At 35.1% G+C, this 20,494-nt stretch overlaps 3 protein-coding genes across 3 annotated transcripts in view; all 3 read left to right on the forward strand.

The window, feature by feature from the left end:
- fra (frazzled) overlaps positions 1 to 20,494 on the forward strand; it is a 269,298-nt gene that overhangs the window by 190,715 nt on the left and 58,089 nt on the right. The gene's annotated exons all lie outside the window — the stretch shown is intronic.
- LOC137922920 (larval cuticle protein A2B-like) lies at positions 11,439 to 12,053 on the forward strand. The gene has a single exon (XM_068766031.1). It carries the CDS (start codon positions 11,439 to 11,441, stop codon positions 11,898 to 11,900), a length of 462 nt encoding a protein of 153 aa, XP_068622132.1. The 3' UTR covers positions 11,901 to 12,053.
- Positions 17,816 to 18,489, forward strand: LOC137922907 (cuticle protein 21-like). The gene has a single exon (XM_068766017.1). It carries the CDS (start codon positions 17,845 to 17,847, stop codon positions 18,334 to 18,336), a length of 492 nt encoding a protein of 163 aa, XP_068622118.1. The 5' UTR covers positions 17,816 to 17,844; the 3' UTR covers positions 18,337 to 18,489.

Here is a 20,494-nt window from a genome sequence, read left to right on the forward strand (position 1 = left end):
CATGTTTTTTAAAAATATAATTTAAAATTTAAATGTGCTATTAGCCGAATTTTATGCTCTTTTACTTAGAGCAATTCCCCGGGACTTTATTTGTAAGTAACGTAGAACTTAGATGAGCAGCTATTCTCCCGGTGCCTAAAAGAAGAATTGACTAAGCCCTCATCTTATGTCTCTCAAATTATTAAGTTGTTATTTTTAGATAGGATGTCAGATGTTTATGTGGTCGCTTAGTACAGCTTACTTGTTATACTTAATATCTAAGATATCCACCTTATATGTTAGGCAGATTATGCATTTATTTCTTGCAAACCCATCTGCTAGGTGTACAACTTAGATTCCGCAAAATAAATGCTTTTAAGAACATGTAATGCCAACTTCTAGACACTTTTTATACCTTTTGTAAAACCTATTAAAACGTGGAATTTATTTCTGATTTGTATTTTAGACCACGTAACGTTATTTTTTTTTGAATTTATAATTTTAAATTATTAATTGTGATTCATAAATTATTAAAAACTATAAAAATGATTAATCTTTAAAAGAAAGAATTGCCTTTTTTATTATTTTTTCTACATAAACGGGTGTTCCTCAAAAAAAAAACATTCACTCCTTCAAAACCCATTTTCCATCACCCTGTATAGTTATAAATTCTCCTAATGTTGAATATTTTCGCTGATATATTTATTAATATAAGATTTTTTTGCAAATGTAATTTTTAAAAATTGGTAAATACTTTTTTATTCACGAGTAGTCATTAAACCAAACTTCATTTCTAATAATAAATTTCAAGAATGCCTTCACTTCTAACTTTACAAACGCGTTTCGTAGACGGTTCAAAACAATTCACCGCGTATTTTTAAAGATTGCACACATCAGTGTAGCTCTTATACAACGTAACATCACGTAAAAATCATAGTATTCGAGTGCTACGTGACTACGTGGGATGCAGCTGTTTATGGCGGCGTAGGCGAGCCGTCTACGGTTCCAAGCATTCGTAGATAGATTCTCACTTCTCACTCGTTAAATATATTTTATATTCGCAAACTGTTTGTGCTGCGTGACCTAAATATATGTAGAACATAATATGAAATATAAGTATATGTATACAAAAAAGATAACATGTTAATATCATATAGTAGGGACGAACGAGACGATAGTGACATTTTATCTGTTATCGCCGTCATAATTATTTCACCCGTACGAGGTCCACTGTTGGACATTGATTCCTTAAAGTATCGGTTGTAAGTGGCAGCGTCTAATGTTTTCCAATGTCTTGGAGTACCTTCACCGGTTTAAGCTCAAGGAGGACCTCTCGTGCTTCGTGTGAACCGGGCGTGGACCAGACCGTGGCCCACCTTGTAGCCCACTGTCCCGCTTTCGGAGGACTCGGAGCCGACTCCGAATGCCGGTTAGACATTAAGGTTATCGAGGACTGAATATCCTCGCTTATCAATGAAGACGAGACGAAGAAGAGATCCTTGAGTTGTGTAAAAGAATCGCTGTACAAATAATAAATAGGAATTAAAATTAAAATGTAAAAGAACTGTTAATAAAATAAAAATAAATGTATGTATTATTATATTATGTTAAAACTAAGGAACGTAGTGATTGAAGAAAGGCATCAATCAAAAGAAGGAAAATGGAATGAAAGGGTAAGACAGATGAAATGCGGTAAGTAAGGATAAGAATGAAAGATCTTACGATGCATGGAAGAAGAAAAAATAAATTATTAAGAGAAATAAAAGTCCCTAACTTTAAAATAAGTTAGGGATACGAGAGGCGATAGAAAAAAATGTCTTCCGATGATCATATCTAGGCTATCTATCCATGTCACGGATGAACGTTCTCTACTGCACTGGCTATATAAAGTATAACAATTATAGTGAAAATAAAAACGAATAAAAGTTAAATATATTACAAAATAGTATATTTGAAATAAAAGACAAAAAATAATTATTAAAAGTCGAAAAAAAAGACGGTACTTACCATATATAACAAAGGCATTGGTATTAAATTTTATCCAAATAGCCTTACGTTAAGTATTGAGTAATTAATAAGTTCTTGGTGACCTACTGTTCGCTTCTATTTAAAAATAATACGGAATTTAATTTCGTAATAATTTTTTCAACATATATTCTATTAGAACTTTCTTCTCCCATCCTTAACAATTTCTACTTCTCTATCTTCTTTTGTCTCTCACATTATCTTACATTCTTTTTGTTTCACAATTCGTTAACAAATCACCAAATCTTTTTTGGCACAATCTTTGTAATCACTCTTTACTGTTTTTGTTTCCTATAACTTATTTCTAAGCTTATTTTTTGTTTTACTTAACTTAGTTATGTAATCAGCAGTCGTGTTATTACTGAATAATGCAAGCAATTATATCTGTTTCCTAGACTTCCTTTTGCCAAATAAGTTGTCTGGCGTCTTTTCCAAGAAACACAACTTAAAAAAGGAGGGCTTCAGTTCTGGGTTAGGCTCCGGGGGAAACGTTGTTCATCAGAGTACTAACTCAGACTTACAAAGCTCCCAAATTGACTATCAGATTAGTTAAACAAGAGAATAAGAAATATATTCGTGAATAACTGTTTAAAAAGAAGTCTCGTATTTAAGAAACTGATGTTTCCTTATGTTTCAAGTTTTATTTTTATTTATAATCTAAAACGCCCATCATTGTCTCCCACTAGGGAGCCGATGGTGTCACTCTCCACCCTTCTCTTTAACTCCAGTTCACAATCCGATCTTTCTTATGTTAATACGAAACAGCTAGTTATTGCCTGCACCATGGTTAGGTCCGCAAGGCCAAAAATGCACAAGCAACACTACTAAAATTATAAAAGTTATTTAAGTTGTTATTAAACAGAATTCAGGTTAAGAAATTGTAACTTCATTTTATAGTCGTATTTATGTTCATAACAGGGCTAGCCCATCCCCAATTCTCACTGTAGGGAATGACAATCATATGAACCCATGACTTGTCAGTTTCGAAAAATAATTAAATTAATTCCGCACCTACATGTTTGTATACTTTTTTAAATAAAAATATACTTTAATACTGTCCTTATAACGATTATTTTCTATTGACGCAGACTCGTTTTAAGGTTTTGGTCTATATTTACTCGAACAAAAGAATTAGTAATTTACATTTATATATTATGAGCCACGGGGAGAGGTTTGACGGATTTTTTTACGAGATCAAATTAAGTAATAAGGTGATCCGTAAACGAACGAAAGTATATAATCTATGTCGGTATAACCCAGTGAATTAGGAAGCTAAAATGACAGAGGCCAGGTTATATAACACGCAAACCTGATGCCAACTGAGATATTAAACTTCCAGAGTGGACGCCACATACTGGCAAGTGCAGCGTGAGGCGTTCAACAAGGTGAATAGATGTCAGGCCGGTTCTTCCAACTGTTCCTATTACAATTCTATAGGAAAGACCAATGTCCAGCTGTGGACGTTGTGCAGATGAAATAACGGAGATGATGATGTGTCGACGTAAATAAAAATGACGAGTTTTTACTATATATACTCTACATATACTCCTTCCTTAGATTACCGAGTGGTCCACGCTGCCCTCCACACCTAACTTCTTATCCAGTACACTATCAGTAACACTGACTAAACCAGTGATTCTCAAAGTAGTCTATATCGACCCAACGGGTCCAAAGGACCTCTCGGACCCAAAGGGTCTAAGACAACCTGCAAGGGGTCTACGTAAGCGAAAAAAAAATTTGGGGTCCATGAAATGAAAATGGGGGTCCACAATAGTGGATCTCAACACATACACTGATAGTACCTATTTACTTACATCATACTATCTTATAATATCAAAACGTTTACATTATTTATAAAAGTACCCATGAAGAAAAAAATTATTGTATATGTTTATAAAATTGTGTAAGTTGTAGGATGGTATGGTATGGTATGGATGGTATGGTATGGTATGGATGGTATTCGCATTATGGTCGCAATAATGTGTAAAAAAAATATGTAAAAACCTAATAAATGTATAAATTAACATGTGTTTTTACTTTAAGTTTTTAACACTAAACTTCACTACAGTTAGAAATTTACAGGAAATCAATATCAGGTAAGTAGGGGGTCTACCCAACACGGAAAAACATGGCAAGGGGTCTACGACACAAAAAAGTTTGGGGAACTCTGTAATAGACAGACGTACTTACTTAGGCGCGCTATCCGCGAGTTCTGCCGGTCGACTGGGTCGCGCTGGGTTTGTATCCTCGAGGGCTGGCTGACCTTTGTGACTTCCTCGTCTCCCCGCCGAGTACTGATACGGGTTCGGAAACTCGAATCCTGTAATTTTATATAGTTCACGGACCCCTCCGTTTCGTGAACTCGTTTCCGATAAAGCTGTAAAAGCCGTAAGGCTAACAGCACAAACTTCACATGAGACAATAGACTATATATAAATTGGGGCAAGCAGGACTTGATTCTATGAATTTTGGACTCACTTTAGAAGTATAAATTTCCTGAGAATTATATCCCAAGTCTCTTCAGGTTCAGAATGATTGTAACTACACAGTCTGCATGCTTCATCTTAGATCACATCGTTTTCCAACAGGCGAGTTGGTGACCAAACGTGGACAAAAAAGCGTTAATAATATTATTAAAATGGAAACAGGATACGGTATTTATGTGATTATAAAACATGAAAATATAGAAAGAAAAAAATAATTTCTAATTTAATATACCATAGACTATATCTCTTGTTGGACGACAAGTTGAATCTACCAGTTGTCAGAATGGTAACTGCCTCAATTGTGACAAAATCAGATAAAAAAAACTAAGAAATGAATAAACTGTGTGTTTTTCTAAGTAATATAAATTAACATACTTAATAAACATCAAAATGATTGGGGACAAAATTATTCGCAACGTGTGCTATTTTTTATGAAGTCATTTTCATTCTATATATATAGTTATATGTAAATATTTTTGAATGTATGTTCATATGTGTGTATATATATATAAATATATTTATATATATACACATATATATATATATAAATATATATATATATATATATTGGTATATTTGAATGTATTTGTATGTGCTTACACTCTTAAACTGCCCTCTCCTTCATGTCTCTCACCTCCATTCAAAGGTTGTCTGGTAGAGATCGGCTCGAGTGATATCACCGCCTGTTGTACCGTATGAATTATTTCTTTTTTATCCTCTATTTACTGTTTATGGCGTACAAAAAAGTGTTAATAAAATGAATTGCAGTACACCTTTGCATACAAAAGTACTTTTACTTTTTTATTCCATATAGTCGTGTTGTGTTCAAAAAACTTGTTTTTTGCTTTTGTTTATTTATTATCTTTATTATATATATTTACAAGCATATGTGTAGAATGTTTATGTGTATGTCAGCTTAGTCAACCGCACCGCGATAGAGTTGTTGCCGATGCCGACACGGGCTACTAGATGGCGCCATAGTAGCATATAATATAATCCCGCGGTGATGAGATTTTCCTTTAGTCGTGGGACCACTCTTCATCCGAACGCGTGTTCATACTGATGCTTCTATCATACTACAGGCATCTGGGAAGCTAGGTGTAAATTTATTTAGTGGGAAAATTTATTTATGAACCAATTAACTTTGAGAAAAAAGTTTTATGTTACAATTTTTAATTAGTTTTCTACGTGACACTTTTACGGTCCCCGATGACCGCATAAATTATACTTTTTGTTTTGTGAAAATCATTTTTTAAAGCTGCTACCGAAAGTTGTGAGTGAATTTTTAACGTGTTTTTAATTTGTCTCTATTCACACCACAAAATCTTATTTGATTGTATGATATAAGTTTCTAAAACAGCTTCTTGCAGAGTGAGCGTTGGAGTTAAATTAAATATCTCTCCCATTTTCTTTCTTCCACCGGACAACTTGAGGCACGGATTCACGACATCCTTACACGGTTGAAATTCCTTCCACACCTGCCTTAAGTATTTTGCTAACATTATAGTGCGAACAGGCAAGGAGTGCAACCACCTACAGGCATTATTTTTAGCTAACTTTAACTTAGCTGTCTTCAAGTTAAGAGTGAATAGGTTTCTTCTAAGCATCCAAGCATGTAGCATTGTAGATTTCCTCTTCGCTTAACATCAAGCGAGACAGAAGTCAAATGATTTACTATCTAATTTTCTAAGATTTAGATTTTAAATATAAGATTTTAATTTTAATTCATAATTGTAATTATTATAATTAGACGTCTGTGAATTATCTATTGAACTTACAATAAAAAAATCGAAATATTTTTAAAAATTAGCACAGATTTTAAAATAATGTAATTATAAATATTGTTAATCATAAAGTACCTAAAAATTACGAATTAAATATATTATAATATTATTCCAAATGTGTTCAAGTATTACGCGGCTAAATATTACTTATTGAATTTAACTTAATAACTTATTTTCAGACGATAGACGCCATTTGCAGGCAATAGGCGTTACTCATAAATCGCCACGAATGACTGTTAATCGCTGCCCGAATCCATTGACTTCCCCGACTTCTATATCGTCGGTCCAGCTAGTGAAGGATCTATCCTTATTAATAAACAATAAGTATAATGGTGTACTATTTGGTGTCATACTCACGTATTCCCGCGTGATTTTTTGCTAAAACTAAATGCAAGGGTTGCTTTGAGAGCCTCTGCTCGAGCTGTTTATATTAAAATAGTCTCTTAATTATTCCACGGATACCTATGTCGCTAGTCCAGCTAGTGGGGAGCGTGTGTACCATCTCGCGTTCACCACTCGTGAATCTTCCGGCATGAAATTCAATATAATTTTAAGTATATTTAATGCAGATCTAATTTAGTATTATTTCTTTGTTTCAGGTAATTTGGGCGGAAGATTGAATTGAAGTTATTCGTGAAAAATGAATGCTCCAGTCGAACCTAACCCTATTTAACAATGATTATATGATCCGGCTTTCTCTCCGCGCCCGTCGGAGTATGGAGCGCTCTTAGTTTAATTGTCAAACAAAGCATTACAAAGCGACTCTCCTGCCTTCCTTCCTACATCTCAAAGGACTTTGTGGCCTATTGTAATAACCGCAAGCCGCATTTTCCATTGACTATTGTTAAATATCTTTTGAAATTCAGACTGCGGTTCCGAGTCTTCTCTCATTCAAATATCAACTCTATTTATCTTTATATTATGGTATATTTTTGTTAATTATATGCAGTCTATTGATGAGAAGAGGCCAAAGGTTTGGAGTAATATTTACTTTAGCATAAAAAGCTTTCGAGATGGAACTTATTTTCATACTTATATTAAGGATTATTATGCCAACAATAGTAAGTCGATGAAGTACACATACATTTTCCTCTTTATTTAGAATAGGTGGGGTGTAAGAGAAGTACCCTGTGTTTTGTCCCATGGGTGTGGTAGTGGATTGTGGGTCGTAAATATTTATTCCCACTAAACTTTGCACATTTGCAGAACAAATTCTACTTTACTTTGTCTTAATGTTTGCTTTGCACGCCATCTATTGGTGGAGTTAGCAGATTATTACTGAGATGTTAAAACTAGCTTTTCCCAACGTGGGACCCGATTTGTTTTTCAAGAGGGGTGAATTAAAAATAGACTATATGAGTGTTTAACCCTTTCGCTAGCACATGTTCGTGTAAGATTTCGGTACCAAACATGAAATTTAAAAGGAAATTTTTAATTAATTGCGGTAAATAATTATTAGGGAATAGAAATCAATAACCTAAATACAAGAAAATGTTCAAGGAAACTATTGCTAAGTTTCCATCCTTATTTTTAGCTTTATTTGAATTTAGTACTTTAAATTAAATTTTTAAATTAAACAATTTATATATGTTACTTAGGGGGTAGAAATATTTTTAAAAAGGCTAAGGTGAGATATGGATGAAAATGTTTGCGAAAAACTGCATTAAATGGATCATACCAACAAAACTCAACCTGAAGGTCTATTACAGTCCGTTTACTTGGTATATGTTGAAGACATGGCTCCAGTAACTCTGACACTACTATCAACTACCTCATTCTTCACTAACAAATATCTAATAGATTCAGACGTTACTTTACGGAAGTCCATCCTAAGTAAGAAAGAGACTAATGTATAGCTACTTTCGCTATGCAGCAGTAATCGTGCAATGTGGTGCACCGCCGACTAGTGCCAAACACTGAGTCAAGTCACTCGGTGTTTGGCACTAATGGGTCTAACATTGCTCCTGAAGATGCCCCGTGGAGGGGTGAAACACGTGTTGAGTGATTTTACGGTGGTAGTTGTGTAATTCGCACTGTTGCATTTATCAGCGGGCTGTCGGGCGGTGCACTTAATTGCACGACTACTGCTGCATAGTGGAAATAGCTATATATTAGCTATTTTTCTTGCTAATTAAAACAAACTTTAAATTATTCGACTAACAGTTTAACAACGTTGCCATGCGAATAATCCAGCGGATTTGTATATGTTATCCATATAACACCATGAGGGGAATCCCAGGGTATTATTCAATAGAAGTTAGAATTAGATGGAACTTCACTAATGGGCGCCATTCAAAAAAGGAATGCAATATACAATAAAAAAGATGCGGAAGTAAGTCAAAAAGGGTCAAGCAAAATATCAAGCTAGTCGTGAATAAACCAATATAGGTTTAGTAACTAAGTTTACTACTTTCAAATTCACATAGCTTGTTGTCAAGGGTAGAATGAATATCGATATTCTACACAGAAGCTGAAGTTCACTCGAGCTTGCGATGACACACACTATCAGATATAGCCTATGTTTTTTGCCAAGGATTCTTGTCATTTAACCCTTAATAGCCTGATTTACGAAAGTGATTTTTTTTAATATTACTGTGTTTGCTTGAGGGTCTAGATGAAGGGAAAAATGGTTTTTTTTTTAATTTCGTTGGAAAGAATATTATACAAACAGTAAAGTTCGTACAGCCAACCTATAAAAAAAACTAATAGTAATGTGAACATTCGGTTTAAAAGATTGTTATCAAAATTGAAACTCTAGGCTATTAAGGGTTAAATATATGTTTATTAAATTATAAGCCTTTTCCAACAATTAATGTTTAATATGCGTTATGAATTTTTTTTATAGTTACCAATTTTATAAAGCCTTGTAAAAAGCACAAGAAGCTTACCTTTATTTAATATTATACTAAAACCTGATTGTTATATGTATATCGAGTATGTACCATCATAACATTATATTTATGACACTTTTAGAGTCTCTATACAAGGGCGGCTTGGCCTATAGTGCAGGGTGTCCAATGCCCAAGGGCGCTGCCGTCTCTTGGGGCGCTATGGCGCTCCCTGTGGCGGCTTTTCCTTTTTTTATTTCGCTTCTATTTCGCTGTCTATAAAACTTAAAACACAAGACGAAACATGAACTATCGCGGTGCGCCGCTTAGTTTCGCAACAGAGATGTGCTACAGGCATAAAAACAACGAGTGTTATTCTGCCGTCATAAGAAGAAAGTCCGTAACTAATAGCATACTGTAAGCTATACCTACTTTTTTTTTATAATGGTCCTCGCTGTTGGGACCTCTCGTTCCCCAATCTCGTGTGGGACAGGGACTTTTCATTTCTAGTAATATATTCATATTTTTTATTATTATCAGCTATACCTACTTATAAATATCTTGTTGGAATACGTCAAAGTTAATAGTTATAGCAGCGGCGGGGGGGGGGGGTCAGGCCTAGGGGGCATCAGGATTCGTTGCACACGTGTGCTACACGAACCAGAGCCGCCCTTGTCTCCAGATCTCATATAAATTTCGGAAATTCTTTCAGAAAGCTGGTATGTTCTCTCGAGTCTTAATTCTTAAATGCAAATACTGTAGTGATAACAACAGACGTAACCACGTGCAGCGGCTAGTATTAATACAAACGGTCGCAATTAACGATTCGCCAAATCACTGGGGAGTCGATTAAAGGAACGTTCGCCATGTGTACTTTCCTCTAACGAGGCCCCTCGGGGTCGGTTTCCTGCAAACGTTAAGCTTGGCTCGCTCTAATACAACAATTAACAGCAGAAACGGCTGAACCACATTATATCGGCAGCTTGCCATCGATGTTAAGTTAATTATGTTACTCACATCCGTAAACTTAGTTCAGTAGGCTTTGATAAGCCCATACGAAAATTTTAATAACACTTTCGTGAAGCGACAAAGAGGGAGTTGTGCTTCCGCGTGTAAATCAAAAAAGATATAATAGAATGTATATAACATGAAAGTATCAATTATTTATATACGCTCCTCCTTACTTCTACAAAATATATAAATATGATGGTAACGATGAAAATTTAAAAACTGGCCTGTTTAAAAATATTTACAAACTTTGAAAATAGAAATTAATTACTAATATTTAACGAAACGAAATTACTAATATTTTCACTTTTCTATCATTGATTTTAAAAAATTGTCAGGAACTTAAAAATTTAACGTAATTTTTAATTGCTGTCAATGAGCGTCGTAATGGATCTCTCTCTCTCTCTTTCTCTTTCTTCGACTTTTGACGTCCACTGGCCATAGGCTAAAACCAAAGATATCTATGTGATCATAATCGCCACGCTTGGCAGGCGGGTTGTCAATGTTTCATACGACTTTTAAGTAGTTTTCTGCCCATCGTGTAGGTGGACGTCCAGCACAGCGCTTGCTGGTGCATGGTGTCAATTCCAGATCTTAAGGCCCCAGCGGCCCCATGTATCTGTAAATTAAATTACAAGATCACTTATCTTACTAACATAGTAATTAACTTTACAGAAGTTAAATCCGGCTTCTCTACTCACATCAGACGAACGGTCATAAAACCTGGTCCCGGGAGTACAGGGTGATTCTAGTTTATTTCTACAGCATGTTTATAACGGTCATAAGTTATGATAGAAAAGTATAGAGTGGGCGTTTGTCTCCAGGGAGACATATCGAACGAATCGAAGCGAAGTAATATTTTTAGAGAACTTCCCGTCTACGTAGCTTTTGTTGTGGTGTTATACAGGGTGATTGATTATAGATATAAAAGCTTTAACTTCGTGAATGTATACTTTATTTACTGATAATTAAAATACGACCAATGGATTTTGAAATAAATAACGTAGTGATAACAAAACCGTAATGTCAATCCTTTACATCATATAAATTCCTAAGGCAGAATGTAAGCAAACCTCGACCTTATTGAATTGTCTTCTTAATTCAAAACTGTCATCAATTCGACCGTCGGTAATCCGACACTTACACCTATTGAACAATTTGTCAATTTAATGCTCTAATTCAAATGGACATTTAATATCGATTGTGAAATACGTATTGTTTACATCGCACGAGATATATATATCGCACCTTCACGCACAGACAGTCACACTTTGATTACCGATTCATCAAGTAACAACAGCGTGTAAAGTAACCGTACGTACCTCAAGATGGTTCAAAAGCTGATGATACTCTTCGGTCTGGTGGTATCTGCGACATGCACGGTGTTCTACCAAGCACCGATCCCACTGTACGTTCCTATTCAGTACCATGAACCGAATTACAACTTTGCATATGAAGTTAACGACCCCAATACGGGAGACTTCAAGAGACAGCACGAGATCAGGAGAGGTGGCGCTGTATTGGGACAATACTCACTTCATCAGCCCGATGGTGTAACAAGAACAGTTGAATACCGAGCTGATGATGTCAATGGATTTAATGCAGTTGTAAATAACGAGGGAAGACCTAACCCACCCGCTGAAAGAGAAGAATCCGATAGACCTCAGTCTGATAGAACTCAACCTGAACAATCAACGAACACAGAACAGCAAGGACCTCATCCTCTGACCATCTCCCAGACCTCTCTCATCCATCAATCCTATTCCAACAGGCACAACACCTGGGCATAGAGATAAACGAACTTTTTTAACGAGAACCTCGAACATAATGGACTTTACCATAAACATTCTTATCTACTCTTTCTTTTTCTCTTCTTTTTTGGATGAAGCGTCCTCTGGGATGTACGTGGTTTGACTGTGATAATTTCTGTCATTACAGGATGTAAATAGATTTAGCACTGTTTAAACTATTTTTTTGTATTAAATTAAACTATTCCATTACCTTTTTTATTTTTAAAATAAATGAATTTTATATGACGACTATTTTTTTATTTATTTTATTTTCTAATTTGGATTATTTACCGAGACTACTTGTCAAAATATGATTCATATGTGTTGTCGGTGATGAGATACGACTTGAAACTATTTCTTACTCTGATCCTCATTGGAAAGCACGATGTTGTTCTACAAATTATGGAAAGGGTCTAACTTCTATTATGGCCCACGTTTTTGGAGACCTCTTGTACTTCCCGTCTTGAGTACACAGGAACTATTTATACAAAAAAAATGTTCACTATTTTATTTGCGTTCTCATCTTTTTTCTTTCACAATTTCATTCATTAATTCATTTTTTATTCTTCACAAATTCTTTCATTTTTTCCTAAACTTTCCATTCATCATCTGTTGATTTGCTTTATGTTTACATTTACATTTATTTATAATTTAATTTTTACTTTATCGCTACATTTATCACAGGAGAGCGCTCTACATTTTTTACTCATAAAGAAACGAGTCAAAAATTATGATTCATAGACGAAATAAAGTTACCAACATAGCGTAGCAAAGTGGAAGTAGGCAGGTTAAATGGCACGCGAAACAAATGACGGGGGCTTTGAAGAGATCTCGGACTAGCTAGCACAGCCTGGAACGTCTACCTATAAGGTAGACAGAAGGTATCTTTTTATGGCCCTGTGTTGCATATTGCACAAAGAGATATTATTTTTCTTAATAAATTTTTCCCTTAATAGCTTCATTTTCATCCTCATCTTTTGCCAATCTCAATATTTTTCACAATTTTCTTTTATTTGTCACATAATCTATAATTCCTTTACAGACTTTACTTTCCTTTTTTATACCGCCTTCCTTACGCTTTCACTTCATTAAAGTCCATTCTAAACATTCAAAGGGATACGTGAAGTCCCTAAAAAGGAGAAAATAAAAAAGCTTTGCCGAATTAGAATAAAAAAAATCTTAATTCAAATAATAATTAACTTAAATCTACTCAAATTAACAGACACGATTTTACAAATGAAGCAGTTTTCTTAACTCATATCGAGTGACTTGAACTTTGCGCTGTTCTCTTGTCGTTTTAAATTTAATGTAATACTCTTTACCGTATACGCAGGAAAATATATACATAGTTGCATAATAGTAAAGAAAAAAGTACAATGCGGTCTTATCACACGAGGCAATTTCTTATAGACAACCATGCTATGAAAACAATAGAAGGATAAATACCGGGTGGTTAACGTGTACATATGGACAAAACATACATACATATATATAGCATATATAGTCGTAATAAATACGGTACATTACATAAAAATGTAATAATAAACAAAAACTTCAAACTTATTTGGATTGCACCTCAGAGAGAATAAAGAAACAGAAAAAGACGAAAATTATTAAAGGGATAAATAATCAATAGTGTATTAAATACAATAAAAAATAACCAAAGTGTTTTGTAATGCTTTTGATTTATGCATAGGTTGTTCTGTACATTAATTTACAACGATAAGATATATATTCTCCCCTTTGAGACTATTACATCTGTAAAGAAATCAACCTGTATATGTTGAGTATGTATTGTCGTAATTTTCCATTTAGTTCACCATTTTTTTTATAATTTTAGTGGTAGTATTGAGAATTAAATCTGAAATTTTGGTTTTAATTATTATATCTTTCGTTTTTGTTAAGTATAAAAGATGTGTGTACATAGCAGTCTGCGAACATCGCTTAATAACAAACGAACTTTGTTAGAAGTCTTTGCAAAAAAAAATGAAAAAAAAAACTTGCGGGTAATTTCACGAGCGCAGGGAAACGATTCGCAACAAGGCGCGGAAACTTCTTCTCAAACAATCTCAGATACGCCTACATCGTTTCCTATACTCTATACACTGTGAAGTAAACTCTGTCCTACCGTTCTGGATTTAAAGTTCAAATTCGCCTGTTTATTATCAAACAAATAAAATACTTTTAGCATTTCCAGTTACGTAATTTCCATAAACGGATATAAGTTTAAAGGCTTTGGCGGAATGGCTGTAATTGATTACGACCGGCGCTGCGTTGTTCGGCACTGTTTATGTTAATATGTAACTTGACTTATGCTTTATTTTATTTTTATTTATTTAGTCCACAAACAATTTTTACATTAAAAAGTTAACAAGAAATGTGACAAGTACATAAATAAACGATATCTTCGTGTCAGCTGATGGACGTCCACTCCAAGGTATAAGCTTCCCCCAAAGTTCGTGATGATGACTGGTCCTGCGCTGCCAGCATCCAGAGACTTCCACGACACATAACCCAAGTTAGGGTTAAGTGTCGTCAGTACAACTATTGTAGACTATCCACGTCGCGTCTGACGGCTTGTGGTCGCCATTCGTGAACCTTTCAGCCCCAATGGCAGTCGATTGCACAGGCGGCATCAACCACCCCCTGCCACTTCATACGGGCAATTATTAGAACTACGTCGTTAACCTTAATTCTTCTACATACATTAATATATATCAACGACGTAAATACCAACATATACTCACTCGGTATATCACTCGGTGTTTGGCACTAGTCGGTGTAGCATTACTCCTGAGGATGCCCCGTGGAGGGGTGAAACACGTGTTGAATGATTTGACGGTGGTAGTTGTATTCTATGATCTAGGTTGATGCTTTAGAGAGACTTGTCCTATTTGTTTTTGGAGAAAAAAGAAGAAGAAATTGATTTGGAAGAATATATCAAGGATTAACATTTAATAAACAAGTTTACCTTAAATATTTAATGGAATCAGGCGTTTGGCATGACTCTGTGTTTGGCACTAATCGGTGTAACATAACTCCTGAGAATGCCTCGTGGAGGGGTGACACACGTGTGGAGTGATTTAACGATGGTAGTTGTGTTTCGCATTGTTTGCCGCACGCGCATTTCTTAGCGGGCTGGCGGGCGGTGCACTTCATTGCACGACTACTGCTGCATAGCGGAAGTAGCTATATATTAGTCCCTTTCTTACTTAGGATGGATTTTCGCAAAGTAGCGTCTGAATCTGAATGATATTGGATATATACATATATATTACAGCTAATCTTAACACTAGTCCACATATTAATAACAAATGTGCATAACATGTTTATTTAAACAAGGTTTAAAGTAACTACGTGACTCCTCAAGAAAAACTCACTGCAGAATCTTTTGATGAGTTGGCCCGGCGCATTGCCTTTAACCTCACGGTATTTAAAGGTCTGTAGCGCTTGATCAGCTACTTGGGTAATGACGTAGAAATCAATTTATAATGTAGTAAATTATACTGTGTATATTTATAAATTATATCTGTATTTAGCTTTAAGAAAAAATTATAGAACTAAACGCTGTCTTGACTCGCATCTGGGGGAAGAAAGACCTGTGTTAAGTGGCAACGAACCCTCTCCCAACTGTATGAGCTCAGTAAAAGCAAAAACACAATGAAAGCAAAATACCTTCTTTTCAGCCGATGGACGCCCATTGCAAGGCATGTCTCCCCCAAAGATCATCAGGTTGACCCGCATCCAGCGACTTGAAGCTACCTTAACTATGTCGTCGGTCCCCCTAAGGGGATAGGGATTGGCCCTCCCACTAGTGGGATGACCTATCCACCCCGCGTCTACTGGTTCGTAGTCGCCGCTCGAGAACCTAGTGAGAGGACTCCATTAAAACACTCTAATCTTATTAGAATTAATAAAAAAAACTACCGTATACTTAAAGCAAAATTATTTTCGTCTCCTGAAAGATAATGATATTTTTCAGGTTTTGGTAGAATATAAATTGGTAAGGTAAGAAAAGGGGTCTAATCGATGAAGGTATCGGAAACAATATCACCGTTAACTTTCTCCGTGGGTCGGCAGCCTCCAACACAGCATCTAGCCCTTATCTATAATGCAAAGGGATCTATGGAATGCTGAGAAATTACGTTTCTGTAACCATTGCCTGACAAGTCAAATTACAGCTCTGTTGAGTACTCTTGAATAGGAATGCTGAACGAGTTTCAGCCCAAGGCAATGTCTTTAACTTATCACTAGACAGGATACCATAGATCAGGGGTGAGCAACCTTTTTATTAACTGGCCAATGTAAACTTTAAAATTTCTCTTGCAGTCCGCAACGTTTGAATATAAAGTAAAAAGTAGATATTTCTCGTTCAAATTTTAATGCAAAAAACCAAACGAATCAGAACAACATAATCTAGATTAGGAATAAGCAACCTTTTTGGTCAATGATCCACATGATTTTTTTGACAAGGCGCACTTAAAATAACTCATGTAATTAATTTACAAAACTTTATTTTTTAAGTTTTGTCTAACAAAATTCAATTTAAAATTTGAACATACGAGAACAGAACTGAAAAACGAAATCACTTGAAAATTTTAATGAGACGTTTGGCACTGTTTTTCGATACAAGCTGATCAATATAAGTCGGAATTAATGGGGAAACTACACGTATGCAGCTTTTTAATCGTGAATCCCTGTGTCAGTCTTGATCGATGGATATTTTTGATTTATCACAGTTTTCGTTATTTTATATAAAAAAAAAGTTTCTCCGCACAGCTTCTCTAACACCAACGAAGGCCGACTACGAAATTTGATTCGGCAATGTCCAAGTGTCGATGGAATTGCCAAAACTTTCTTGTTATTGAAAAATGTAATTTAATAGTCGTCCTAAGAACATATAAATAATTTAAAAAGTATTTAGGTACTACACTGAATAAATTAGCTTCTATATAACTTTCTAACGGTCATGGAATTTAGTTGATTAAACACGGTGGATATACGACCTTGTCAAGACGCTGGATGCAGATTTCTTTTAACCGACCCTTTTGGAAATTTATGGAGTGATCAATGTCCAACAGTGAACATTAAAATTATTATAATGCTCAAGAGCATTAACGCTATTTTATTATAATTAATTTTATAACAATATATTGATGAAAGGTAATCGATACAATAAATTCAATTTTAGGAATACTTAGTAGGCTGCATAAGCATGTTTAACGAACCGCGTGTTGTTCATCCCTTTTTTTTCCTCGTGGAAAATCCTGCATGGGATACCCCTCCTCTGTAGGAGCAACGAAAGGATTATGCCAGGCTCCTACAGGCTAAAACTCCACGGTATCCTTCAACGCCTTTTGTTGAAACTACGGGACGCTTTAGAATACTACTGCAGTTTTAACGGCGGTGGCCCAGTGCTTCGACTCCTTACTTGCGGCGGATCACCCAGAATCCATCGCTAAGGCCGTGTTAAGGGAGTTGAGAAAGGTGCGGTATAACACCCTCCGACGACCAGGTCTCCATCTGCGGATGGGGAGCTCAAATGTTTTTTCTTTCTCTCTCTGCAGCCTCCTTATACAAAATCACTTTTTCAGTGTTGTTCATTCCTGCCAAATATCGTTTACCAAAAAAACCTTTGAGTCTAAGACAAAACATCAAAAAAGTATTCTTATCTATTTGATCTTGTAGACCTTCAAACATTTGAAATGAAAACTTTAATACGTCGATGACAAACTCGTTGGAAATCTATCCACGTTGCCTTGACAGTCGATGATTGTCAAACCGACCGCTACTGCGACTGTCCCAGATATACATTACTCAATGCACTCCGTATATCATATTTCGGTGTAAAATTTCTCGACAATTTCATATATAAATCGAGCCTGTGGAATCTTATAATCATTCCAACTCGTACCTTTGGAAATACAACAAGCAATATCTAAAAATGACTCAAAATTTAGTACTACTTTTAACCGTGGTGGCGTCAGCTTCCTGCATGGTCTTGCATCAAGTTCCTCTACCCGTGTTCATACCAGTCCACTTCCAGGAGCCGCAGCCGACTTATAACTTCGCCTATGAAGTTAACGACCCACGAACTGGTGATTTCAAGAGGCAAGAAGAGAGTAGGAGAGGAGATACCGTTGTGGGACAGTATTCTCTTGTACAGCCTGATGGTGTGACAAGGATAGTTAAATACCGAGCTGACGATGATACTGGATTTAACGCGGTTGTAACCAATGAAGGTAAACCTAATGCACCTGCTGAGAGAGAAGAAGAAGGTAATCAGGAGGCAGATAGAGAAGTAAGTGAGAGACCAGAAGCGGAGCAGTTCAGGCAGCCGGCTAACGAGCAACAGTCTACCTCAGCTCCCTTATCGCTTGCACATGCTTCTCTCATTCACCGCTCCTACTCCAACTTACCTCAACCCTGGATCTAAATTAAGATGCCGACATCACAATGGACTATGCAATTTCTTCAGGTTTTTTTTTCGAGTTGTTTTTGTACATTTCTAAATGATGTTTGATCATATAGAATACCAGATCTTATTTACATATATTTTATAAACTTTTTTTTAAATATATTTATATGCAACGTTACATATTTGTATGATTTGATCTATTCCCATAGTTTATTAAATTATTTTGGAGTGACGCGAGTGGTCTGAGTTGAGATGATTTATCCGAAACAATACCTGTTTGTTTCTTCATCATCATTTCAGCTATAAGATGCCCACTACTGGACATAAGCTTCTCGTAAAGACATCGTATCATAACGACTAACAATGCTCTAGAGCAGAGTTTCCCAAACTTTTTTGTGTCGTAGACCCCTTGCCATGTTTATTCCGTGTTGGGTAGACCCCCTACTTACCTGATATTGATTTCCTGTAAATTTCTAACTGTAGTGAAGTTTAGTCTTAAAAATTTAAAGTAAAAACACATGTTAAGTTTTACATTTATTAATTGAATTTAAATTAAAACTAATCAAAATAAAATTTTGTATCTGTTATGTACAATATACGTAACATTAAATAAACATAAAATAAACTATAAATAAAATAACATAAGTAATAAGTCAATATTTTTATTTAGTATTTATAGAGTGACGAATTGAACAAGTCAGTGCAAAGTAGCGAAGCTCTGAGCGACTCTCAGGTTTTTACAAGTTCAAAATGTATTGCGACCACAAAGCGAATACCAACATCCTACAACTTACACAACTTTATAAACATATATATTAAATTTTTTACTTTATAGGTACTTTTATAAATAATGTAAATGTTTTGATATTATAAGATAGTATGATGTAAGTAAATAGGTACTATCAGTGTATGTGTTGAGATCCACTATCGTGGACCCCCATTTTCATTTCATAGACCCCCAAATTTTTTTTCGATGTCGTAGACCCCTTGCAGGTTGTCATAGACCCCTAGGGGTCGATATAGACTACTTTGGGAATCACTGATCTAAAGGCTATCCGATCTGCCTGCTATGTGGCCTGTCTAATGCCACTGCGCTGGGCTATGTCGATTACTTTTCGTCTGTGGATCTCTCTCTCTCTCTCCCTCTCTTTCATCTGCTCATTCCTAATTATTTATTTACTCATTATGATTTATTAAGATTTAAAAATAAGTTAAATGTAATAGGAAAATAAATGAAGTGCCTAAGGTTTTATTCCAGAAAGACTAACATTGGATCATTTAATATTTTGAGTGATTGTGTATTAAAGATCTTATTTGCCTTGTCTACCACTTAATTTAGAGTGTTGCAGAGATAACAAGCAGACAGAAAGTATTTCGCTATTCTATTTAAATAATAGTATAACAAGTAAAAAATAATCAACATAAGAGTGTAAGTATTAATATTATACTTTACACTAATTAAGGCTTCAAAAGTGTAACGAACAAAACGTACGCGGAACAACGGAAGCTCTCATTTCGTAGGTGCCCCGAAAACCTTCCCGTTCTCCGTTAGGCGGATGCGTCGATTCGTACCTGCTGACACGTGCTCGCTTTGTGTTGTTTTGTTTGCAATTCGAATCCCGCACGCTGTCTATTGGCCTCATTTTTGACTTTAGAAACATCCGCATTGTGGCATTATACTTAAAAATTATAATAGTGAACGAAATATTTTGTGTAATATTTTTATTAACTTATAGTTTTTAACAATAAACGTCGTAAACAAAAAGGTATGAATTTTAAACACTTTGGTAAAATACTCTTCAGCCACAAACCATATCTCTGCAATAACAGTTTATTATAATTACATTAGATAAACGTAATAAATATATAGTTTTAGTAATAATTCATAACGTAATAATAATGTAGTAATAAAAAGCCTTTTAAAATTTTGAATACTTAATATTAGAATGTATTATTGTTTAGTATCTGTTCCTTTAGACTTTTTATTACCATAACTTACTGCCCTAACGTATTTTACTAGAAAAATAAATACAATTAAAAAACTTTTAAGTTAAACGGTTTTTTGATACCCATATTGTGGTGGTTGTGGAAAAATATATACCTAGTCCGCCATATTCGAACGGCGTCCATCTTGAATTTAAAAGTTTGACATAATCATCGTGTTTTATTAGTGTAG

Source organism: Battus philenor, unplaced genomic scaffold (genome assembly GCF_028537555.1).
Source record: "Battus philenor isolate CCGP_79_NKW_IND1 unplaced genomic scaffold, ilBatPhil1.0.hap1 SCAF_20, whole genome shotgun sequence".
Taxonomy (NCBI): Eukaryota; Metazoa; Arthropoda; class Insecta; order Lepidoptera; family Papilionidae; genus Battus; species Battus philenor.

Bases quoted from the DNA above. Each gene is read 5' to 3' on its own strand.
- LOC137922907 (XM_068766017.1), top strand. From the start codon at position 17,845: ATGACTCAAAATTTAGTACTACTTTTAACCGTGGTGGCGTCAGCTTCC.
- LOC137922920 (XM_068766031.1), top strand. From the start codon at position 11,439: ATGGTTCAAAAGCTGATGATACTCTTCGGTCTGGTGGTATCTGCGACA.